At 44.9% G+C, this 19,775-nt stretch overlaps 5 protein-coding genes across 5 annotated transcripts; 3 read left to right on the top strand and 2 right to left on the bottom strand.

Moving 5' to 3' along the window:
* Positions 1 to 630: 630 nt before the first annotated feature.
* Positions 631 to 5,469, top strand: TRIVIDRAFT_122435 (uncharacterized protein; the record flags this gene model as incomplete). Its single annotated transcript, XM_014098642.1, has 7 exons — positions 631 to 1,052; positions 1,116 to 1,341; positions 1,392 to 1,448; positions 1,530 to 1,802; positions 1,875 to 2,112; positions 2,174 to 3,745; positions 4,007 to 5,469. Coding segments are annotated over 7 exons (4,251 nt in total), but the record flags the coding sequence as incomplete, so codon positions are not given.
* Positions 5,470 to 8,262: 2,793 nt separating this feature from the next.
* Positions 8,263 to 10,087, bottom strand: TRIVIDRAFT_68115 (uncharacterized protein; the record flags this gene model as incomplete). The annotated part of the gene is made up of 2 exons (XM_014098641.1): positions 8,263 to 9,353; positions 9,430 to 10,087. 2 exons carry the CDS (start codon positions 10,085 to 10,087, stop codon positions 8,263 to 8,265), a joined length of 1,749 nt encoding a protein of 582 aa, XP_013954116.1.
* Positions 10,088 to 10,814: 727 nt separating this feature from the next.
* TRIVIDRAFT_68116 (uncharacterized protein) lies at positions 10,815 to 11,974 on the top strand (the record flags this gene model as incomplete). The annotated part of the gene is made up of 3 exons (XM_014098640.1): positions 10,815 to 11,856; positions 11,921 to 11,937; positions 11,969 to 11,974. 3 exons carry the CDS (start codon positions 10,815 to 10,817, stop codon positions 11,972 to 11,974), a joined length of 1,065 nt encoding a protein of 354 aa, XP_013954115.1.
* Positions 11,975 to 14,493: 2,519 nt separating this feature from the next.
* TRIVIDRAFT_171793 (uncharacterized protein) lies at positions 14,494 to 16,488 on the top strand (the record flags this gene model as incomplete). The annotated part of the gene is made up of 1 exon (XM_014098639.1): positions 14,494 to 16,488. The coding sequence occupies one exon, from the start codon at positions 14,518 to 14,520 to the stop codon at positions 16,105 to 16,107; it is 1,590 nt and encodes a 529-aa protein (XP_013954114.1).
* A 534-nt stretch (positions 16,489 to 17,022) lies between these two features.
* Positions 17,023 to 18,850, bottom strand: TRIVIDRAFT_155822 (uncharacterized protein; the record flags this gene model as incomplete). Its single annotated transcript, XM_014098638.1, has 5 exons — positions 17,023 to 17,205; positions 17,259 to 17,411; positions 17,474 to 17,814; positions 17,875 to 18,330; positions 18,382 to 18,850. 5 exons carry the CDS (start codon positions 18,848 to 18,850, stop codon positions 17,023 to 17,025), a joined length of 1,602 nt encoding a protein of 533 aa, XP_013954113.1.
* Between the last annotated feature and the right edge of the window lie 925 nt (positions 18,851 to 19,775).

Here is a 19,775-nt window from a genome sequence, read left to right as displayed (position 1 = left end):
CGGGGACTGTCGGACAATTATCCCGCTAACCTAAACGCCCAATTACGCTATAGTATTATTGACTACGGAGTGGATAATACGTTGACATATATAACCTTAAGTAAACATAAAGATGTACCATCTTAGATAAATATAATAACCTAAAGCAGAAACTACTGCTATTCTTTTTATGACATAAGCCCTTAGGGATACTGCCTACTAACAGCTACTCGCTAGTATTACAGGAGAATAACTGTAACGATGCGCGGTCATGCGGAGCCGAGCACCGGAAAATTATTTCAATGGTCTTATTTTATCACAAAAGAGATACCTTTGTACCTATGTAAATATTATATACATGTATCTAACCCCGCACCAGAGCCTAATCTGCCTTGCGCCTTATGTGATGGTAGTGATCACCATGTTTCGCGTCGAGGATTTGGCGAGCGATTTCTTTCCTCGTTGTATTTTCCGACAAGAGGGTGTCAAACGCAAACGAAAACTGCTATTGACTTGCCTATCGAATTAATAATCCTACGTATCCTTTTCGTCCTATTCTACAAGCAGCACTTCCGAGTGTCGAAAATCTTCGAAGCCGAAAGCCTATATCTCCCAATAACAAATGTGATGGAGCTCATACGATCTGAGCATGTCCTTCTTCTAGCTGGCATCGCTGCCATCATATTCCTATGGTTGTGGCTATCAGCAGGAAACAAACAATCGTCTATCCCACCGAATAGCGCCCGCAGATCCCTGACCTTCAGGATTTCCAGCATACCTCGAGGGGTGGACAGGGAAAAGTTCCGAGACATCTTGACCAGGCTGCCCACCACAAACAGTGCTCGCGAGCTTAAATGGACTTTACTTGGGTTCTCGTACTCACCTTCTGCGGCCCCGAGCCAGGCTCAGCGATATGCGGTAGCCACTGCCACCTTCGCGAATGCCCCAACCTTGAGCGAGCTTGAGAAATCTATCAAGCGTGAAATTGGCATCGATGCCAGCCGCTTGAAGGTCGACTCGGATTTTTTCGGTCTAACACCACTCGCTGATCCTTCACAGGATGTCGCTGTAGAGTAGGTCAATTGTTGCTCTCTCAATTTCTCAAGTCATGACGCTAAATGCTGGCATCCTTTCAGCATTATTGCAGTAACCGGACTTGCCGGTCATGCATTTGGATCCTGGAAATCAAAAAACAAACCAGACATGTGGCTGCGTGATTTCCTTCCAGAAGCCGTTCCAAATGCACGCATTCTAACGTACGGCTATGATACCAAACTACCTGGGAGCCAGTCTGAAGCATCTATTCCTGACCTCTCAAGGAGGCTACTTGAGTCGATTAAGACGATCCGATCTGGACACGCAGTAAGCGCCTAATCCAACAGAAACTTTAAGACTAAAGCTTAAAAACATAGAAAAATCGGCCCCTCATTCTTATGGGACATAGCCTCGGTGGTCTTGTTGTGAAAGAGGTATGATGAAATGTCTACTGAAACATCACTCAACTAGACTTCTTTATACTGTGAGAAGTTTGCAACTAACTACTAATGCAGGCCATTGCTGAAGCATTTGAAGGGAGTGAAGATGACCAGGCCATCTTTAGGTCCTGCTATGCTCTTATGCTCTTTGCCGTTCCCAACAGAGGTCTTGATAACTCAAACTTGATGTACATGGTTAGAGGACAGCCTAACGAAGATTTGGTAAAAGATCTGAAGCAGTCATCTCGATTTTTAAATATGCTTGGCCAGAGGTTCAACAAATATTTCACGCTTGACGATTCGAAGATAATATGCATATACGAAACGAGAATGACCCCGACAATTCAGGTATGTTATTATCTAAATTTACATTTAATTACATTAAATATCACTGACTTTTCTATGAAGTGGTGCTCGGAGACCGCGTCATGGGAAAGGACCGGTTCTAAAGTCATGATGGTTCCATTCACATCTGCTATTCATGCCGGCCCAAATGAGAAAGTCTATGATCAAATACCAATAGAGGCAGATCATTCCGAAATCGTCAAATTCAGCGACATATCCAACCCTGACTATCTCATGATGGAATCAAGAATAAGAGAATTGGTGGCTAAAGCACCAGGCATCATTCAAGAGCGTTTTGCAAAGCTCGGGAGAAGTGAGTGACTTTACAAGTAGACAATAGATCATGTATTAAAACAGTTATACAGAACTTTCAGACTCGGAGAAACGTTACATTGAGGCCCTCAAGGCTCCCGATTACGCTGCATTCAGAAACCACAAAGTTGATAATCCAACACCCGGCACACTTGGCTGGATATTGAAAAATGAACTGCTCCACTTATGGCTAACAACCAACGAGTCATCAGTCTTGTGGGTAAAGGGTTCACCAGGCCAAGGGAAAACAATTCTCGCCAAATTTCTCCTGACGCACATAGAAGATTTGTCTCTTAACTCCCACCGTCGTACAACGGTCATATATTTCTTTTTCTATGACCAGGACGATAACTGCCGGACTGTTGGCGCTGCTTTAAGGTCACTCATCACGCAATTGCTTTCAGTAAAAGATGCGTTCCAAATCATTTCCGACAAATTCGATATCGAAACCTCCACTATAACTGATGAATCGACGTGGGCCATTCTGAAAGAGCTGCTTCAATCTCCTGTCTTTGGTACTATATACTGCGTGATTGATGCCCTAGATGAGTGTCGGGATCATGAGTCGAGACACAGATTACTTGAGTTATTCAAGGCACTCGTTCAGCCACCGATTATGAGAAGAAGAGAAAAGTTTCCGCCTCTCAAGGCCTTCTTAACAAGCCGCCCGACAGTGGATCTAGGTCGGAGTCTAAAGCCATTTCCGTCCATTCACCTGAAAGCCAGTTCTGATGATATCAAGACATTCACTCTCAGCAAGATTCATCCTCTAGAGCTGGCCACTGAACTCGAGTGTAGAGTGATCGAGTTGTTGAGCAGCCGTGTGGAGCAGACTTTCTTGTGGATATCGATCGTCTTGAAGAAATTAAAAGCAGCGACTACCTTGCTATCGCAGGCAGACATAGAGCAAATCATTAATGAGAGCCCGTCAGACCTAACGGACCTCTATGAAAGCATTATAGGTCAGATTATGCAAAGCAACGATATAGCAGCGCAAAAGCTCCTGATATGGACAGTTTTCGGTCGACGAGCCTTGACTTTGAATGAGCTCGAAGAAGCTCTTGCCATCCAAGAGAATTCCAAGAGTAAGGAATCCATTAGGAAATACAGGATACCTCTCACTGAGAGCGCCATCACTAGTGCTGCCGGGGTAATTCTGGACATCATTGCCGGGAAAGTCTATTTAATACACCAATCAGCGAAAGAATTTCTTCTCAATAGTGAATATCTAGCTACAGCTGAGTTTTGCAGAGGTCTGCGTCCTAGCATGTATTTGGCGAAGACCTGTATGACATACTTGTGTTTCACGGATTTTATTGAAACAGGTCCTTGTCGGGATCCCGCGCTGCTAGATGAAAGGAATCGTCATCATCCGTTTTTTCGTTACGCCGCGCGCAATTGGCACCGCCATATTGGGGTCGAAGACGATATCAAAAACTTCACCGGCATCATCTGCCAGTTGACTAAGCCAGGTTCCTCAGGACTCCTAGCATGGGGAGAAGCAGCGGGAATAGCCAATTTTGACAAAGCAGTAGATGCATGGGATATTGCAACGAAGGCCGACATTCCATGGTTAGCCGAGTTTCAGTCCAAAGATATTGTGGTCACAGAGGAGATGATTGAGAAGGCAGCCAGTCAGGGCGTGGCAGGGTATAGCAACTTGAAGACGCTCATTAAAAAACATGGCATTCATTTTACCGAAGCAGCTATTTGCGCAGCTGCCAAATACTTCGACCAAGGAGTGGTTCGCATTATGCTAGACAGAGACACTAGCCTAGGCATCACTCCGGCATTAATAAGAGCAGCGGCAACCAATGAGAAGAATGGCAGGGCCATGATAGACTTACTATTGGAAGCAGAATCTCAAGGAAGCTTTATGATCACAGCAGAGTTAGTAAAACTAGCAGCAAGGAACCGTGAGAGCGGCAGAGATGTCATTGAGTTGATGCTGCACAATGCCAACACAAACATCTCGGAAGGCGCAGTCGCAGAAATAGCGCTTAGATTCAGTGTCGAAACTATGATGCTTTTACTGAATTCGAGAGAAGACGTCAAGATCACCGAGATGGTAATTGATGCCGCAATAAGAAGAGAGCACAACAGAGAGGAAATGGTATCTCTCTTGCTAGAGCAGCGAGTTCAAGACATCCAGATCACAGAAAAGATTGCTAAGACTATTGCGGAAGAGTTTGATGAAAAGATGATGATATCTCTTCTTGAGAATGGAGGCCAAGACTTCCAGATCACAGAGGAGGTCATCAAAGCTGCAGCACGAAATAGGAAGAATTGCAAGCAAGTGATGGCATTGCTCTTTAACCAGCGAGGAGATGAGATCGCTATTACAGAGGAGGTTGTTAAGGCTGCAACAAGAAGATCTGATGCTAGGGAAATGATAACATTTCTCCTTAACCGAAAAGATGGAATCGCCATTACAGAGGTTATTAAGGCTGCAGTAAGAATATATGATGCTAAGGAAATGATGACATTGCTCCTTAACCACCGAAAATACGAGATCGCTATTACAGAGGAGATTGTTAAGGTTGCAGTAGGAAGACATGATGCTAAGGACATAATAACATTGCTCCTTAACCACCGAGGTGGTCAGATCGCTATTACAGAGGAGGTTGTTAAGGCTGCAGCAGGAGGTACTTATGGTAAGGAAGTAATGATATTACTCCTTAACCACCGAGGAGATAAGATCGCTATTACAGAAGAGGTTGTTAAGGCTGCTGCAGGAGGTTATGATAGCAAGGAAGTGATGACATTGCTCCTTGAAAAGCGAGGAGACGAGATTACAATTACAGAGGAGGTTGTTAAGGCTGCTGCAGGAGGTTATGATGGCAAGGAAGTGATGACATTGCTCTTTGACAAGCGCGGAGATGAGATTGCTGTTACAGAGGAGGTTCTTAAGGCCGCAGCCGGAGGTCCTTATGGTGAAGAAGTGATGACATTGCTCTTTGACAAGCGTGGAGACGAGATTACAATTACAGAGGAGGTTGTTAAGGCTGCTGCAGGAGGTTATGATGGCAAGGAAGTGATGGCATTGCTCTTTAACCAGCGAGGAGACGAGATCGCTGTTACAGAGGAGGTTTTTAAGGCTGCAGCCGGGGGCCCTTGCGGTAAGGGAGTGATGGCATTACTCCTTAGCCGGCGCGGAGTCGAGATTACCGTTACAGAGAAGGTCGTTAAGGCTGCGGCAGGAAATGGATGGAATGGTAAAGAAGTGATGGCGTTACTCCTTAGCCGGCGTGGAGACGAGATTACCATTACAGAGGAGGTCATTAAGGTTGCGGCAGGAAATAAACTGAATGGCAAGGAAGTGATGGCATTACTCCATAATCATCGAGGAAAACGGAGTCATTCAACTCCAAATATGGAACCCTAAGATACCGAAAATGAAAGAGCCTGAACCTCGATAAAGACTTGACGGGACCCCGAATCCTCCACTACCTACGTTCGTATGTGTCTGATGATAGAGACAAGTTGCCTTATATCGATAGCTGAGGGAACCATGGAGCACAGCAGCTCTGATCAACGATTTAACAAATGGATCTTCTTCACTTCTTTCTTTCTTTCTTTCTTACTTTCTTTTCTTTTTACTAAATATATTGCTGGAATTCATTGGCACGGGGTTGGAGAGGGAGGGAAGTTAAGAGAGTGACATTTTTGGAAAGAAAACAAGTGTTGAAACGTCAAATCCAGCGATATGAAGGCCCAAGTAAATAGCTAGATGCCTATCCTTCATAGTTAAATTCTGTAGTTGCATTCATCACCGTCAGAATGTATCCAAGTCGAAGCGTATGACCGCTTGTAGCGAACAACGAATATATCTTAATGATGTTCTTTATCTATCGCCCATTTAGAGCTAGTTCAGATTTTCTCATCAAGTCGTAGTTGCCGTGATCTCCTTGCATCTGTGAAAACACTGACTGGTAATTATTTTTATCTGCTATGATTTCTCATGATCCCCGGTCAATTCTGGAATCTCGGATTCCACGTCAATACCAAAAGGCACGCTCCAAAGGTGATTCGCCATGTCAAATTTGCTCCTAATATCTTGGGCAATAAACTGTCCGCCCTGTGTTCGAAACAGACGGACTTGCACGATATATCCAGTTACCAACAGGCGTCGTGTAGTTTGAGGTAGCACGATTGCGTCTGAATGGGACGCTATGAATTCTGATAGTGGCAAGTGCCGGTTGCCTTCATCGACTTGAAAAACTGCGCATTCTAGGACGCGCCGTGGGCTATCAACGCCAAGCTCTTTCTGCCTCCAGATGACTTTGCCGAGCATCGACACCCAGCACCATGTGGGAAAACCGCCTTTTCTCCTTCTCTCACACCCAGAAGACAGTTTTTGCTATGCTAGACTGCCTGCAAACGCAGCATTGGGACTTAGATTGTTAGTTTTCTGAGCATCGACGCTACTGTCGTCTATTCCTAGTGCAGTGGCCTTATAATAGGCGTCCCACCAATTTCTTATCGGAAAGGATTTCCCCAAAAGGACCTCCACGGTTGACGATTGAGGACGCCTCGGAAAGCGTCCAATATATCTTCCTCGTGAGTCAAGTCACGTTAGCTGAACACCTCCATCTGTGCCTCGAACGTGTTTCCTGTGCCAGAATTTCACGCTCTCCTTGCGTCATGGCGCTGGAAGAGATCTGCCCCTATTACCGCTGACATATTTATGATGGTTTAATCATTTACCAGTGGCACCGTTGAGTTGTTGAGAGACTCAGAAGTGCACATGGTTCTGCAGATGAGATAGATTTGTTGTTTCGTAATGACCAGGCAACAGCGGGAGAGAAGTCCCTCTTGGTACGTCCATGCACGTGTCAACCAAAGAGAGTCGGCAAGGACCATCAATGTAGGAACCATACTCAATATAACCAATGTGCCGTCTTACGATAGGGACCATGGCTGATTCTCTCGTGGAACGGTTGATACTCCTAGGGGGCGCTCAGAGCTACTTGAACATGAGGCAAAAATGATGGTGGCCGTTACATTTTCAGAGATATCGTCCATTTGTGCCACTTGACGTGATACATCAGCCGGACCTTGCTGGTTAATACAGTACTTGTCAACCCACAAATAATTGATGCAAATACCAAAAGTGAAGACGATGGCATCTGATATAAGCTTGGGAAAAGAGCTAGCGTCATCCTTGAGCTGGCCTGGAGCCCCCCAAACGTCGCTGAGAACAAAAAAAATCTGTCCTTGCCATTTCATGGAGCAATTTTGCCAGAATCGCAGTCTATAACATTAATATTGTTCGCAGAGGGCCTGTAAGTCTGCTGAGGGTCATTTCACGGCTACTTTTCAAGCTCAAAGAAATGGAAGAGAAGATGGCGTGTAAACGGTTTTCTTAGTTTGTTTTAGTGCACTAGGCCTTTTTTCTGACATTATAATCTTGATTATAATCTTGCGTTCAACAGTTTAACATTGCAAACAACGATATATTCGACCTAACTAGTTCTACTAGAGCAGCAGAGGACCTACATTGTAATTATGGCGTGAACCTTGTGTGGCCTTCGTACTGATAGAATCGAAGCTTTAAGAGGTTACAAATATTACGAAGTGATGTAGATCTAAAAACGGACCCATGAGACTCAGTTAATACAGTATTTTTTTTGTCAGGTCTCTTACAAATCTTCATGTCGCATTCTGCTCTGCTGTCAGCAGCCTCTCTTAATGGTTATAATCTTTGTCTCGGACAATTCGTGGCTTGATTTCATGATTGCTACGTCCAGCTTATATACTCATGGCGTTAGTAATCATAACACGAAGTAGCAATAAAAATACCCCTTAAGCAGGTTGTTATTGAATAATATATGACTATAATGATCAGTCCTTGGGCCTTAGGGTGTGTAACATTCTTTCTGTGATGAATATTGACTTGAATGCCGGGCACTAAATATTGCCAAGAAGAAGCTTCCTTATAAAGTGTTCATCACGACTCCGAATTTAATGTCACGCGTGATATTATCATGTCCATAAGAGGCAAGCGTAATTGGTGAAGATTAAGAATCTCCATGAATTTGATGAGCACGCCGAACAATTCCAACTCTTCTATATTACCAAATTCCAACCAATTAATTATAAACAATTAGGTAGAATAGATCTCTATAACTACGTCAAACCCCTGTCCGTATCAGACAGGATTAGGCGATAACACAGCCTCGGTGTCTGTCGTCCGCGAGATTGTAACACCCTTTTGTTCTTCTACCCCAAAGTTATTGTTCAATTCCTCCCGTAGTTTAATCTCCTTCGCTATAAAACTGACCAAGAATCCCAATGCAGCAAATGCAATTCCAACAAGCCAAACTGTCCGCATCGCTCCGGTGAAAACTTTGACCACCTCTGCGCGAAGTGCCGGGTCTTCAATGCTGAGTAGAAAAGCACCTGTGGCATGCTGATATGCGCTGTCTCCTGACAGATTCCCAGCGATTTCTGCGTTGGTAATGGTGCTCGCGAGACGACTACACTCATTATTAAACACGGCACTCGGGATAGTGACACCCCAGATGCAGCCGAAGTAGCGAGCAAAGCTCCAAATGCCGGTAGCCGTGGCGACATAGCTTTCATCCAGAGGTGCCTGGACCGCAGGCAGGAGCACACCACCAAGCATGCCACTGCCGACGGCGTTTAGAAGCTGTATGCATACCCACGCGGCGTCGCTTGAATTGGCATCAAGGATGCTGAGCAGCCCAAACGAGACAGTAGTAACAGCGAATCCGACCAAGTGGAGAGGCTTGTAGCGGCCAAACTTGGAGAGCAGGACGCCTCCCAGAACCGCGAAGACAAGCCCGCCTGCCACATTGGGCAATGTATTTATTCCGGAGCGTAGAGGTGACAAACCCTTAATGGCCTGGAAGTATATCGGCAGAAAGTAGTATACCCAATAGGCGACGACCGCGTGGATAAAGGTCAGCACAAGAGCGGCTGCTGAGGTGCGGTTTGACACGATCTGCCGCGGGAAGGAGGGCTCTGGACAGAGTCGCGGAGTCCACTCGAAAGCGGCGAAGAGCAACACGCCTACAAGGCCCAGGACGAGGGGCACAACAATGTGGTAGGTGCTCCAACTGTAGATGGTGCCGCCCCAAGTAAGCGCAATCAGGGCGGAGACGATTGCGGCTACAAAAATTGCATTACCAGAGATGTCGATGCGCCTGAAACGAGCCGACCAGCTCATGTCGCGCTCGTACTTGACGCGGAGGAACACAAACAGGATCCCGAAAGAGACTAGAGCATGGTCAGTTAAGAGAAACTGGAACTAAGTCGCATTCGACGGGAAACAGAGAAGAGGGACTGGTCTTACCAACGCCGATGGGCACGTTGATGTAGAAACACCATCGCCAGGAAGCATGATCGGTGATTAAGCCACCCAGAAATGGACCCAGGGTCGCTCCAACAATAGTGCCAATGCCCACAATGCCCATATATTGGCCACGCTCCCGGAGCGGAACAATGTCGGTCACAATAGTCTCTATCAGGAGGTTGATACATCCGCCGCCAAGCCCCTGAATAGTGCGGGCCGCTATCAGCATGTTCATCGAGGAGGCACCACCGCTGAGGCCACCCCCTAGTGTGAAGAGGGCAACGGCTCCCAGAAGGAGATGGCGACGACCCATGATGTTACTTGCTTGCCCGGCAAGAGGAAGTATGGCTACCTGCGCCAGGAGATAGGCGTTGGGGACCCAAATGTAGGTATCACCACCACCCAGAGCGTTTGTGATGGTGGGCAGCGCGCTCGTTATGATGGTACCCTCGATTGCGGACATCAGTCCCGTGATGCTCAATGCGATAATGATAGCCCAGAACCTCCATGTCCGGTGGCCCGCTGACCGAGGCTCGTTGTCTTGCGCTGGTATGGGCGGTGGGACAAGGTTGGGTTCTTCGTTAGTTAACTCATGTATAGAGGTGTTTTGGGGTCGGACTGGGGCCTGCAAATTGCCCAACTCGCAGGTTTCGTCCATGTTGAGCTTGGGCGTAACAGACACTGCAGTGTTTGGATGCTTGAGCTGTAGCCAGAGTAAAGATTGGAGGGAGCTGCTTGTTGGATATATGCAGCTCAAGTACTATATTGCGCTAGTGCGTTTGTAGTTGCAAAGATAGAATTAATCGACTACGCTTTATAATAGACAGTCGATTAAGCCATCACAGCCGAAACCAATCCTCATGGTATCTAATGAGATAATTTAATTTTCTCGTCATTGTCCCAATCTTCCAAAAGCAATGCAATTGAAAATCGTTGTAACTGTTGGAACTGCCGTAGCATGAGTGGACCCGGTGTGTGACTCGACCCGGTGAGTGACTCAAATCCCCTACCGGATCCTACAATACAACCAACATTTGAATGCGAGGTATAGGAGTAGCTTCGTTTTCTCTCCCCAAGAGTACGGCCAGGCCGCAGAAATGCTGCTTACATGTACTCACCTTTGACGGTCATTTAATTTAACACAGCCAGTGTATTTGCCCTATGCGATGCCAGCCGTGTAACATTAATTTCTTTTTTTTTCGGCGATCATCTCAAATCTATAAGTATTTAATAACGTAATTACTGGGCACTTTCTCTTTTCACTCTATTATCAACATCCTCATCTGAACAGCCCGTGACAAAGGTCTCGCGGATTACATAAATATTTGCATAGTCAACTTGAAACTGTCTTCTTCTGGGTCACTTTCTAGCGTGACATATTTAGAATGGATGAACTACCATGGACCGTTGAACAAATCCTCGCTACTGGCATCATGGACTCGGAGTTCGAAACCGCTTGGAAAGCCAATGGCTCGCCGCCAGGACATATTCCTAGCGATATTCCCACATTCCAGAAAACCGTTCAGGCAACCCTACCCAGTGCTCAGCGAATGCTCGCAGCGAGCCGACCGACGAACATTGTTGAGAGAGAATACAATATACCAGTCGACGACACCTTTTCATCTCGCACAATCGTCTGCCAGTCCGCTTTGTCTAATACCATTCCATCCCCTATTGTGATTCTTATTCATGGCGGCGGCCACTGCGTTGGATATCCGGAGATGGAGCTTACCACCGCTCGGGAATTGGTATTGGCACATAACGCCACTTGCATTTTGCCGTCCTACCGCCTTGCACCAGATTATCCTTTCCCTACCGACGTTAACGATATATTCGCAGTGGTGCAGTATATCGCATGCAAGGCAGCTGAGAAAGACAGAGTCATTCTACCTGCAAATGCCGACCCGAAGAAGGGTTTCATTATTGGGGGGCTTTCAGCAGGGGCAGCCATCAGCAATAAGGTGGCACAACTTGCTCGGGATCTAGAGCCTCCACTTACTGGGCAGTTTCTAGCGTGTGGGATTTATATCGACCCTGGTAGTGTTCCCGATCAGTACAAGGAACTCTATCTCTCCATGGAACAAAACAAGTATGCCCCAATCTTTGACACAGCATCTCTGAAACAATACATGAACGCGTACAATGGGGACAAGTCATCGCCACTCAGCAATCCATTTTCTATCAGCCAACAATCTCACCCCAACGTCGGTGTAACTGGACATAAATTCCTGCCGCCTGTCTATTTCCAAGTCGCCGGGATGGATCCTGCTCGGGACGACAGTCTTATTTACGAGCGTATTCTGAGGGAAGAGTGCGGAGTACCTACAAGAATAGATACATATTGCGGTGTTCCTCATGGATTTTGGACAATGTATCCAGATCTAGCAGCTACCCGAAGACGAATGCGAGACACTGTAGATGGCATCGGTTGGTTATTAGGGATAAACAACTAGTTAGTTAGTTCTAAATTCAATTTAGTTATCAATCTCAGATATAACTCTCCAAAAGGTAAATAGCAGAATTACTAGTTGCAAGGTAGTATTAATATGTCAATAAACCTGGCCAATGCGGCCAATTACATGGCATGTCGCCAACTCTGCTCCATCAAGGCTTGCGGCCTGGATCGTCGAACAACCATGCCCTCTCTCTTATAATATTTGCTTCACACAACTGTCACTACTGAGTAAATCCGTCAGTGCGTCCATGCAGTCTTCGTTCGTGGCTTCGGCGACCCTCAAGCGATGGCTTAGACTCAATCTTGCCAATACTCCAAGCATTGCACTACACTTCAACCCATGCCGTAACGCTACCGTGCTGAATCAGCAGGCTCTCTACATGAGTGAGGGATGCCTGGTTTGTCGTTATTTTCAGCTAATTAGTCAAGGTAGATCCATATCGACATCTGATGAGGACGGCGAATCCAATACTAGCTTGATCATCTAAGCTGTAAGTAGAATATTAGCTGTATATATAGAGTCTCAACTATGTAACCATGGAATTCGGGATCACAGCATTCTCAGCGCGTGGTAACTTGGATGTGGATGATTCCTAGGAAAGTAGGTAGAAACTATGGGGCCTATATACCACCCGACAGATGAAATGATACTAGGCGCATGTTGGAGAATAATTGCCCTGAATCAAACTTTCAAAACCAGCGAAATGATCTTTTTTTTTTTTTCACTTGAATGCAACAAAGAGAATATTCGGTCATTGGACTCTTAAGTGCTGTCATATCTACATTGATTGGTGTTGAAGTGTGGAGTTTAACGAGTTTGAGCCCCTGCATAGTCTAAATCTCCGCTTCTTTACGACCTCTCAGAGACATATTGGGGTAGGCCGTCCCAACTTGTGAGCCAATGACAGGGTAGCTGTTCTCTTAGGCTTTTTGATGCGACCAATTCTGCGCCAATTTCCCGATAGGCATATCATGGTCGGAGAAAGACAAGTTGTGATTATCAGCTTGACTAAGCCAGGAGTAGCCGGAAAGCAGATAGATGTTCTTATTCATAGTTAGATCACCCAAGTTGCCCCATATGCACACCACTGTCCGAATTCATACCTAGACACTTTGCTTACTACAAGTATGTGGCAAAAGTTACAAACAAGGGCCTTCGAGTTACAAATAGTGGCCAAAAGTCTGCGAACACATTACAGTGCACCACCCAACTCCACCAAAAATCTATATTATAAATAACCACATAATATTATTAACATAAGTTAAAGTGTAATAATAAAAATAATTTATAATAAATAATTTATTAATAATTTATAATATAGATATATATATATATATATATTTAGTTTAGTGTAGATTTTTAAAGCATTTTACCCTTAAAAATTAAAGTAAAATAATATCATAGTTTTATCACTGAAGATAATATCTATTATTACTACTGTATTTCCCACTGTAACCCACTATAAATATATATTTTATAAGTGTAAAACTATATAAAATATACAGTATAATTACAATATTTTTAGGCATATATAAAATATAATAGTATTTTAGTAATATATTTTAAAGAGATGTTTTAATTAATTTTTAGGATTTTTTCTATATTTTTAAAGTGGACTGATTTCTTGGTGTAAATACATAGTAAAAATAACGTCGTGTTCGCAGACTTTTGGCCTTAAGTGCACTACCAGCTCGGGAAACAAGACATATTCCAGAATTAACGTAGTGTCCACCTACTCCGTACATCCGACATAAGCTACAGTAACTCATTATGACAGTACTAGTATTAGTGATTTCTAGGGCTAGCGCTCACTTAAATCGGCCCGAGCCACGGGCGGAAACCCCCTTTCCCGTACGATATACATACGATACGGTGTAGGTGAAGCTTCACGTTATTTCACCTGGATGCGAACAGCAAGAGACATGGATATGAATATCTTAGGTAACATTCTATCTGCCTTTACTCCGTATCTCATTGAAGGTGCTAAGGCAGGATTTATGTACCTTTCTGACATCTAGCCAATCAAAAGGTAAGAAAATCCAGCGTACATTGCTCGTGCGCTAAAATGCGTGAAGGAATAAGTCCCCTGTATCTCACATACGAGTAAACTTATGAATACTTTAGACCTAGCAGCATCCCGCTTATAACAGGGAATTTTAGCGCTAAGTCTGTTGCAAGTTAAGTCTAGAAAGGTACCGTCTTGCTGACAAGAAAGTACAAAAATCCTGCCGTAGCACCTTCAATGAGATATGAGTATGTCTCTGGCGGTCCCCGAGAAGGGAGGGGCGAGGTGAGAAATTGTTTACGAATACTTAAAGGCAACTTGATCCTGCTGTGGTAGGATGTGATTCTACACATTCACCACATCATCTCTGCACTACTTGATATATCCATCATGCGGATCACAAGGCTAACCTTTACGGCAGCACACTTACTTATTCCTGCCGCTGCCAGTGGCTCAACGTTTAACTGCCAGCCTGGGCAGTCTTGCTGGCCCACCATCTCGGAGTGGCAGGCTTTCAATCGAAGCGTCTCAGGATCTCTAAGAGTCACAGTCCCAATTGGTAGCGTCTGCTTCCCTAGCTCGCCTAATTTCGACGATGACGCGTGTGCTACCGTCAAGGCAAACTATATGAATGGCACCTTTCGGGAATCATCTAATGGAGCGCTGCAAAATACGGAGTGGGAGGCATGTGGCTCCGCAAATTGCTACCCTGGGGTCTTCGCACCACAGGGCCAGACATGCTCCCTAGGAAGACTCTCTCCGCTACAGGTGAATGTCCAAAACAGTCAAGATATTACAACTACTTTGGCGTTTGTTCGGAAATACGGCATTCGAATGGTGGTCAAGAATACTGGACATGACTTTCTTGGTCGGAGCAGTGCAGCAAATACCCTTCTCCTCAGCACTCATAATTTGAAGAATATGGCATTCAAATCCTCCTTCACTCTCAAAAATTGCCCTGCTGCAAGCAGTAAGCACAATATTGGCATTATAGGAGCTGGCGTTATTGCAGAGGAAGCTGTGGACTTTTTCGACCAGCACAATATGATGGTTACCATTGGCGGCTGCTCTACCGTGGGCATCGCTGGAGGATTTGGTCAAGGCGCAGGCCACGGTCCTCTAACACCCACTTATGGACTGATGGTAGATCAGGCGGTTGAGTTTGACGTTGTCACAGCTGACGGAGTTTTCCGGACCATCAACGAATGCAATGACCCGGATCTCTTCTGGGCAATGCGAGGTGGTGGTGGACAGTCATATGCTATCCTCGTCAACTACAAGTTCCAGCTGTATCCCGAGACACAATGGGCCGTATGGCGCCTAGAAGCGACCTTCAATGATACCGATCCAGACTACACAAAGAGCACAGTCTTGCGTGACGTTCTTACAGAGCTGGCTAAGGAGCAGACCAACTGGTCAAAGCATCACGTTGCTAGTTACCGCTCCGTTTCAGCGGCTAGTTTCAGATTCCTCGAGGTTCTACCTGTTGGCCAAGACCCCCTGGGGACGATAAAGCAACTTACATCGAAGTACAACACTTTCCTTACTGGCCATGCAGGACTCAATATTACAGTCAACGGCTACTTTTTGTATAATAGTGAGAAGGGCTTCTACACTGGTCAGGCAGATTACCTGGCAGCCGCCGGTATTGTTGGCATTTCCGCCTTGACTCCAAGTCGCCTCATCACCACCGATAATTTTGAGACCCTTGCAAAGGTGGACGCCCTCGTCAGTGGCGTCCTACTAGGCATGGAGACTGCCCGTCAGGAACTGGGTGGCGCTCTGGGCACTACATTCACGGCTGTCATCCTGGCGACTGGAGCGAGCAATACACCTGATGCGCAAAACGCAACCAGCGCCAATCCTGCATGGCGAAATACTCTCTGGCATTTCATCGCCGCGGCAGGTTGGTCTCCCGGCTCTCCTGATGCCACCGGTGATCAGGCTGTGGCAGCTGCCCGTGCTGCTCTGGGAGAGATCAAAAAGCCACTTACTGTGCAGGCCTCGTACATGAACGAAGCAGATCCGGGAGAGGTTGACTGGCAGAATCTCTTCTTTGGTGAAAATTACGATAAGCTGCTTGCGATTAAGCAAAAGTATGATCCTGATACGCTGCTGAATTGCAAGGGCTGCGTGGGCTACCTTGGAGATGAGGACCCTATGTATTCTTGCTATTCAGATAATCCTGTCCCATCAACGCCGTATCCGTTTAACTAAGAGGGTCGTCATTATTGACATCAATTACACAAGTGTCTACCCGTGGGTGTATCGAATTGGTAGGGCAGCTGATAGAGAACTTTGAAAGTGGATATTATGGAGGTGTAGAATGGAAGATGATAAAAATTCTTACAAGTTTAGTATATTGATACTTCAACGATGGACCCAGGAAACAAAGGAATACTATACATGTAGCTATAGGCTATTCCTTATTCGTCCATGATATGTTCCGCTATTGTTTAAATAGTCCAACGATAGACAAAACATTCATCCCGTAAGCGAGACTATCGGGACACCTCATCAATGAGAGTTGATAGTTGAGAAATGCCATTACCCGATCGTACTTCCTTCAAATCTCTACATATAATATGAGAGGTTTATCCTGTCTCCTCATCATCTGAAATAGTTCTGCGTAAGAATTATTGAGGTCGTCTTTCTGGTAAAGTACCTAAGTTTAATACTAGCAGTGAGAGAACGATTAACGGGCGAGTCTGGGAAGTAGGAAGTAGCTTGCTTAAAAGTCACTCGTTTGTTAAACTTATTTCCAACGTGTAAGGTTTTCTTTCAATTACTATTCGATTTTCTTCTGGTCTCTACAGATACAAACTTACTTAGCAACCTCAAATTGTTGTTTCCAAATCGTCGTATCCAAAATTGGTATAACTATGACTAGCATTGATGGCATCTTTTTCGCAGAATTACATTAGGAGAGTTATTACATAGTCGGTGCAGTCCACAGCTCTTCCCATGACAGCATGTACGTTTGATTTGACGGGTGCTGTGAATTTCGCTATTTGGTGGATGATTCTATAAAAACCAAAAGCAAGCAATCATGCGTCTCATAAAGCCATGAAAGATTCCAATTATGCAAAATTTAATCAATTCAATATAAAGATTGGCATTCTCCCAGTAGGTTTAAACGACGTGCAGTTTATTCTTCATTTTGTTGCGCCTGTTCATTGTACAGGCCAGAAATATACCCACCGTCAACAGTGTAAAAACTACTGCAGCAAGCCCAAAGACCCAAAAATCTGGTGACACTGTCGTCGTATTGTCGCCCTGCCCTCTCCATTGGAAGAATCCCATTGAGAAGAAAGTCTGCAATTTGATTGTCAGTAAACCAAATCCAGACTGTCTTTCGGATGACATACACAAACAAATGTCGCTGGTAGATAGATCATTCCGAGAACGGCAATAGACTTCATAAGACTTCCGTCTCGTTGAGCCGTCTCTGCTACTGCCAGGCTGCTTCTCGATATGTTTTCGTTTAACCTTGCATCTTTCCTACCGATATTGTTGAGGTCCTATTGAGAGTAGCTGTCAGTGATCAGTTACCTGGTAGTAAAAAGATTTAGAAGATATTAACCAGCTGCGTCGCAAGCGACATTCCCGCCATAATGTGATCACATTCTCGTATGAAATCGTCATATTCATCAATCAAATCGCGTAGTCTTTCCTTGATTCGTTTACCGCATTCCTTCAATCTGTCTCGTCTACTAGTCCAGACTTTAGTTGGGACAAAGTTTATATCTTCGAGCTCTTGAGTGTGGTCAAACATCTTGCGTAGTTGTGTTTTCCAGTTTTCCAGGCCGTTTTTGAGATGGCTAATTTTAATCCAAAGCATTGCGCATGTTTCAACATCTTCTTCGATACCAGAGTCGCTCTCGTTCTGCAAAGTGTCCGACTTTTCTAAGGTATTAAATGTTGCTGATATCATAAGAGCATTTAGATGAGCACTTCATAAATCTGATGCAAGTTTTCTCTCACATGGTGTGGATAGGGTTTTGCCCGATAGAAAAGTTCCAACTCTTCCCTTCATATCGTTAAAGAATGTGCTTGCCCTCGACGATGGATAGTCTTTTTCTATTGACTGCCGAATTTCCCGACTGGTTTGTTGCATCCCATAGAACGTATCGTTTCGCGATTCAATATCGATCATCCTTTGTACGAACTGAGTATTACTTTTGCGCACGAGGTTAACATGCCTGTCCCTCTCAAATTCTGCAAATATAGTGGGCAACATCATAGGATGAAAGACCTCTCCATCAAATTCGCTCAGTCTGCTTGTAATAATCGCGGAATCTGTCAGTTCATGGCCATCAATTAAATGCTTCTTCAAGTTGCAACCGAACCAGATAGCATTTGTGATCAAGGTATCTGGAAAGAATGTTACAGATAAGGCCATATCGTCGTCCCAGCTTTCAGCTGTTCTACATGTATAGACTACTACTATGTGAGTATAAGCTACCTATTCAGGTAATCAAAGAGGCATACCTATTGAGCGAGGGCTTGATTTCTTAACTTCCAATATCATCCTTGAGAAGGTGCAGCTTGTGTTTCTATTGATTGCACGTATGATCGACCTGTGAATTTTCCATTTGCTCATCAGTTTCGTTAAGATGATCTCCGAAAAGGGCATAGTAGATAGAGAGGATGTCCTTCCGCCCATAATCAAATTAATACTACTAAAAATCTCTGTGCTTTGGCCTGTTGGGCCATCATCCACTTCGTCTGGATATGAAGATGTAGCTGATAACCCTTCTGTTTTATGGGTCCATTTTTCCCAATTATCATCAGCTTTTAGGTGTAACAACTCGCTGCAACGTTCTCCACCATTAAGAAAACAGCCTTTACATCCCCGGTCATGTTTGTTAATCCTGAATAAATCATTTTCAGTTGCCGAATATCTCAGTAACTTTTTGTCGTCCTCGTCAGGCTCAGCCTTCTGGTTTAACCAAGTCATCTTTGGTGATATATTTTGAATGTGTGAAAATAGATGCGTATCCAACGGTGTGTAGGAAAACTCGAAGTCCGCAAAGGCCTTGAGAGTGTGTGTGCATATCCATTGTCTGCTGACCACACTCCGATAGCCTTCATATATAGACTCCACCCAGGTGGCTGCATATATGTATCACCATGGTGCCCTTTTGTAAGTGCGTTAGGCAGAAGTTGACGTATTTAATTTAATTTTAGAAGCTAAGAGGAGACCGGTGAAGGCCAGCCAATGAAACTCCTGATCGAAGGCCCTGCCCTCAAATTATTGGGGGTGGTTGCATGTATATGCAGCCTGACATTCTGCCCAACTACCTATTGCATGCTATTGCATATCACAGTCGGGGATGTAATACATATCTACTCTTGGCAGTGGACGCTTCTGACCACACCAAGGCGCAAACACGAATCGCGCATTGATTAAGCTGACTGAGGACCGGAAGAGGAGGTGGCATGGCAAACTTGATCATAGACGAATTCTTTGATGACATGGCACGGCTCGGACCACGAGTCGGCCTATTATGTCATGTGTCCATCTCTAAGTAGTGTCACCACCACCACTTGCACGCCAGCAAAATGCTTCAATCCAGAGCCTGATTTTTCTTGAGCGCAAAAGGATCAGGATTAAAGAAGCGACTGAAGGAGTCATAGCAGCGTGTCCGGACAAAACACAGCTCACGCCTTATTGCCACCCACCACTTCGCAAAAATGTTGACACAAGTTATCGCCATAGATTATGGCTCAAAGGAGAGGCTGCAAGAAATTCTTGAAGACATACTCGGCGAAGAGAACTTCAAACTTGTGCAGGTAATGGTCTTTTTTCTTTTAGTACTTTTGCTCTAACAAGCGCAGAATCCCTAATCCCATCAGCAGCGCATCTCAAATCAATGGCAGAT

Source organism: Trichoderma virens, assembly GCF_000170995.1.
Source record: "Trichoderma virens Gv29-8 chromosome Unknown TRIVIscaffold_82, whole genome shotgun sequence".
Classification (NCBI taxonomy): Eukaryota; Fungi; Ascomycota; class Sordariomycetes; order Hypocreales; family Hypocreaceae; genus Trichoderma; species Trichoderma virens.
Note: the sequence above shows the minus strand (reverse complement) of the source record. Positions and strands in the feature narration are given on the sequence as shown.